Genomic DNA, 5,418 nt, shown 5'->3' with positions numbered 1-5,418 from the left:
AAATTTTAAATTTAATTATTAAATTATAAGGATAATTTTGTTATTTTATACCGATATAATGGTAGTTTTATCATTTTATATCGATTTGGGAACAATTTGATGATATTTTTTTAGCCTAGGGTGGTTTTTAATTTTAGTGAAAAAAATTTCACCAATTTGATAACATAGGGGTCTAATTATTTGAATGCTACTCACTGAATAAATATATATATTTTTTAATGTAATACTAAGTTATAATTAATTGATAATATACTGGTATTATTGTACATAGTAATAAACAATGACATTCTTAATTTTGACAATTAAGAGTTCAAGACAAATCTCTAATTAATAAAAAAATGTTTCTAATATTTTGTCACCTGATATTAAATAACTTATCAAAAAAATAATACGTATATTTTGTCACCCCCACCAATGAAAAGCTCCCCAACTCTCTTAAAAAGAGTTTTGCATAGGTGGGGATATTACGAGGCAATCTGTGTATTATTTACTTGAGTAATACTATTATACAATAATGTTCACATCCAGTTTGATGTAATGGTGATACTTACTTGATAGATGTAATTGTAGACTTTTTTTTTTTTTTTTTTTCTTTGTGAGAGTCCTCTCTCATGACAAGCTCTCTTTGTCTAATTAATGAATTAAAATATTTGTTAAATAATTATTTAAATTTTTACACATTCCAAAAAATTATCTCAATTTAGTGTTTAAATAAAGAAAATTCATGCCTCTTGTCATTAGAAGATTGAACGTTTAAAACTAAAATTAGTAAAATTGGGAACTAAAATTTTTTACAATTTTAAAATTTCAATTTTAGGCTATCCCACACAGTTAAATACTTCCTCCACACTTGCCAAATGTGTATAATGACTAATTCTCATGACTTCATTCTATTTCTAATTTCCATAACCAAAATTAGAAAGGACACAATGCACAAATAGTCAACGGAATGACTTTTATTTTATACAGGTCAATATAATTGACTATTTTATATTTTCTTGCTCCATCAGAGGGTGAAAAGGATAAGGCCGGCCTCCACGATCCCTTTCGTCCTGCTCCTGAAGAAAATGTCATGCAACTGTGCTGGCCGGCTTATACTCTATTGAGGACGGATTTGAATTCTTCTTCTTGATTATTTTTTTATACAAACATTTCCAAACCATTATTAAATGACAAAAAAAAAAAAAAAAAAAAAAAAAATCAGTCATTATTTTTATAATTAATTATTATGTTTTGATTTTATATATAAATTAATTCAGAATTACTCATAACTCCTATGTCATTAAACAACTAAATATTTTTCAAAGTACTTTGATATTTGGACGAGTCAGAAATTAAATACGATAAATAACCTTGTATTTATGAGTCAAATGGTAAGGTGATCGTTTTACAATTTATAAATACGAAAGATTTATCTTATTTTATCTATAAATAAGTTCAAAATTAAATTTGAAATATCACACCTTTTTCAAAGGTCTAAACTTTGATTTTGAGATGTGTCCATTAATGGAATATGCATTCATAAAATTCAAAATAAATGGTTTTGCTTTAAAAAAAAAAAAGAAAAATTGATCAATAGTTTTTGACTTTTTGACCAATTAGACTGTGATTATACAATCACAAAATTTGAGTGTGTACACTTATTTTTTTACCAAAAGCAAAGATGATCGGTTGTCAACTTCACAATATCCAACACTTCTTTTGCTAAACTCCAACAGCATATGTTGGATCCTCCTCGTGAGGATGAAAAGGATCCCATGAGCAAGAGTTCGTTACCCTAATTTATATATACTTGTATTTTCTATAAGTAATTTTCTAAAATCTAATTATGGGTGAACACAATGAAAATCTAGTTATGAGTGAAGATAATGAAAATCAAAAGAAAAAAACAAAAATTATTTGAGTGAAAGAAGGCTTTTTGCCCAATTCTTATATTCTTAAATCTCTCTTAGTTGGGCTCGGCCCATGTTTTTAAACTCATCAACTATGGGCGAGTTGCATTTTAAAAGCTAGCCCAATCTGGGCAGAAGTGGATGCAGATGGACTGAATTACTACATTTTTTGCTATATTTTATAATTTGGTCTGAATATAATGTATATACGTTTATGTCTTAAAAAAAAATGAAATTTAAATATAACAAGTGATAACGTGACATGTTCACAACCATAGGATGGTCAGGTATACCAAGTGGCGCACCCAATATATACTCTTAGGTTTAGATTAGAGATACTACAAGAGAGAATCTTTCCTATAACCTCCTCTCAATTTCTATCATCTATTTCCAATATTCTCTCTAAAATACATGTACCAATTCTTGTTCCCATCTAATAGTAACAATATGTGTAGTACCTTCCTGTGATTTACCAATGGTCGTTGCATGAGCAGACCCCATTTTTAAAACAATGAAACCTATTGTTGTCCCTAACAATGATCTCTCTTCCCTCCAACTTTGAGATCATCTTTATAGCCACATGACAATCCCAGCACATCCTTAGGTTCTTCACAACCCTAATCACTGTCCCTGCCTTACTAACAAGAAGGGCAAAAGCAATGGCCAATTTTTCGCTATGAGTGCCCACCATCTCTTCCTTCTCTTCCTCCTCAACCTCTCTTAGCACACAGCTCTTATCGGCTACATATCCAGCAACCCTCATCTTCTTTCTTAGCTCTGCCAATATTCTATAAATGTCATCCGATCGTTCATGTATCCGATCGGCTACTATGAAGTTATGCAGTTTTCCATCATGTTCCACCCAACTCCATCCAGTTGTCTTCTTCACTCCCCCTTTTCTCATTGCCCTTCTCACCCTCTCAACATCTTTCCACCTCCCTGCCGAAGCGTAGATGTTTGAAAGCAGAACATAGTTCCCTGAATTTTCTGGTTCAAGCTCAAAGAGCTTGTTTGCAGCAAGCTCTCCAAGGTCGAGTCTTTTGTGAACTCGGCAAGCATTCAGAAGTGACCCATATACTCCCGGGTGAGGCTGCATTGGCATTTTCTCGATAAGTCTCATTGCTTCATCTACTTTGCCCACTCGTCCTAACAAATCAACCATGCATGCATAGTGGTCTGTATCTGGAGCTCTGATTGATTTGAAGATCTTTCGGCCTTCTTCTAATAATCCCGCATGGCTGCATGCTGTTAGGACACCAATATATGTTATGCGGTCTGGTTCAATGCCCTCTTCTTGCATCTTCCACATTAGTTCAACAGCTTTAGCACCATGCCCATAAGCTGCAAAACCGGTGATCATTGTGTTGTACGAGATTACATTTCTTGCTTCCATTTCTTGGAAAAGTTTTGTAGCATCTTTCATGCTTCCGCATTTAGAGTACATGAAAATCAAAGAATTATATCCTGCAACGCTCAGCTTTATCTGGTTTTCAGTTACGAAATTCACAACCCAATTTCCCAATTCCAAAGCCCCTAGATGACCACAAGCTGATATTACACTCACCATAGTAACTTCATCTGGCTTCGAGCCCTTCGTTGCAATCATTTCTTTGAAGAGCTCAATAGCCATTGCTGATTGCCCATTTTGAGCATAACCGGCAATCATTGAGTTCCATGATACAGCATTCCTTTCAGGCATCTTATCAAAGAGCTCCCTGGCCGAAGTCAGATCACCAACTCGTGCATACGCTGAAATCATTGCATTCCACGTGACAGAATTCCTACGAACACCCAACTTATCAAAAATTTCTCGAGCACTTGCAATGTCTCCACACTTGGCATACATGTCAAGAAGTGCCGTCTTGACAAAACAATTCGACCGGATGCACTTCTCATCCAGCATTTTGACAAGTGATTCAGCAAGGCAAGGATCACCATGCGATGAACATGACGAAATGACTGTTACCCACGTTGTTTCATCGGGTTGAAGCCCGGAATTAATCATTTCTCTGAACAGTACTATAGCCTCTTCAGCAAACCCATTCTGAGCATAGCCAGAAAGCATTGCATTCCAAGAAACAACACTTTTCTCAGGCATATTGTTAAAATACCTCCTTGCACTCTCCATATCTTTTATTCTCGAATACCCACTAACCATTGCTGTCCAAGTGATGCCATTCCTCTCAGGCATTAACTCAAACAGCCGGCATGCTTCAACTTCATTTCCCCAATTCCAGTACCCGGAAATAATTGAATTCCAATCCGCAACCATCCTATCACACATTTTATCAAACATCTCACGTGCAAACTCGATCGGACCATGTTTCGCATACATGTCCATGACTGCATTGCGGACAAAACGATCACAATCATGGCCCAATTTCATCACATGACCGTGAACCACAATGCCGGACTTACCGGCCGATTTGATCAAGATGGGGTACACAAATCCATCAGGCCTCACACCACAATTTTGCATTTGGTGAAAGAGAGTGATAACATCTTTGTGGGCACCCAATTGGGAGTGAAATTTGAGCATGTTGGTGAAAACAATGACATTGGGTTGGCTTGCTGAGTCAAAAATGAGGCGGGCATAGGGTGGTGGCGCGTGGAGGCGCGTGCAGAGGCCAATGAGTTGCGCCACCCAATACTCCGTGTGGTGGAGGTGGTGTTGAATGATGTGTGAATGGAGCTGTCTCAGGTGGTTTAGAGTTGTTACTTTCAGTGCTATGGTCCCCAAATGTGACATGAGAAAAACTGTGTGATGGACTTGACCTCTTTTGTTGGATATAACTAACTGTCTGTAGTGAAATGACAGAGTTACCCCTGTAAATGACCAAGATGGACACATTATCCGGTGGTATTTAAGTAATAGGATGAATCTGAATACCACCAATAAAGCAATCAGACAAAATAATTTTGAGCCACTATTCTTATAACAATGAATAAAACCATCAAAAATCCTAACAACAATTACTCAATTAAGTACCTAATCTAAACTTTATACTTAAATCATATAAATAAATAAAAAAACATGAATTCCTAACTCCTAACTCCTAACTCCTAAACTATTTTTAGGGTTTAGGATTTTTTGTAATTTTAAATAAGATTTTTTAGGGTTTTGTTAATAGTGTCCAATATATCAAGATTTTTTTTTATTGTACCATTGTATGTGGACCTATCACTTGTTCATCGACTGGAGTGATGGAGTCTCCACCATAGATAATATCTCTACAATGGGATAGATCATGACGGGACTTGACCGAAAAAGTTTCATGAGGTTATTATGATATAATATCTCATTCTTAAGGGAATATTGAGTATTCTAATTAAGAATAATATTACTAGGTGTTTTTGTTTGAACTTTTGAAAGAAAAAAAATATCAAGAATTAAGAGCTAATCTGTTCAAGTCGTGTAGTGAATAAGAAATTAATTTGGTGATATATGTGGTTTGCGAATGATTGTACATATTTAAGTTTATACCTGGTGACCAAGTTAGAAGAATTCCTTTTTACAAAAAAAGTA

At 35.0% G+C, this 5,418-nt stretch overlaps 1 protein-coding gene across 1 annotated transcript; it reads right to left on the bottom strand.

Moving 5' to 3' along the window:
• Positions 1 to 2,114: 2,114 nt before the first annotated feature.
• On the bottom strand, positions 2,115 to 4,659 carry LOC132299477 (pentatricopeptide repeat-containing protein At1g14470). The gene has a single exon (XM_059796125.1). It carries the CDS (start codon positions 4,639 to 4,641, stop codon positions 2,362 to 2,364), a length of 2,280 nt encoding a protein of 759 aa, XP_059652108.1. The 5' UTR covers positions 4,642 to 4,659; the 3' UTR covers positions 2,115 to 2,361.
• Between the last annotated feature and the right edge of the window lie 759 nt (positions 4,660 to 5,418).

The sequence above is a fragment of the Cornus florida genome, unplaced genomic scaffold (assembly GCF_030987335.1).
Source record: "Cornus florida cultivar Cherokee Brave unplaced genomic scaffold, ASM3098733v1 CherokeeBrave_3.0.0_Hap2_Chr03, whole genome shotgun sequence".
In the NCBI taxonomy this organism is placed as follows: Eukaryota; Viridiplantae; Streptophyta; class Magnoliopsida; order Cornales; family Cornaceae; genus Cornus; species Cornus florida.
The sequence above is the reverse complement of the archived record's forward strand: the minus strand, read 5'-3'. Positions and strand labels throughout refer to the sequence as shown.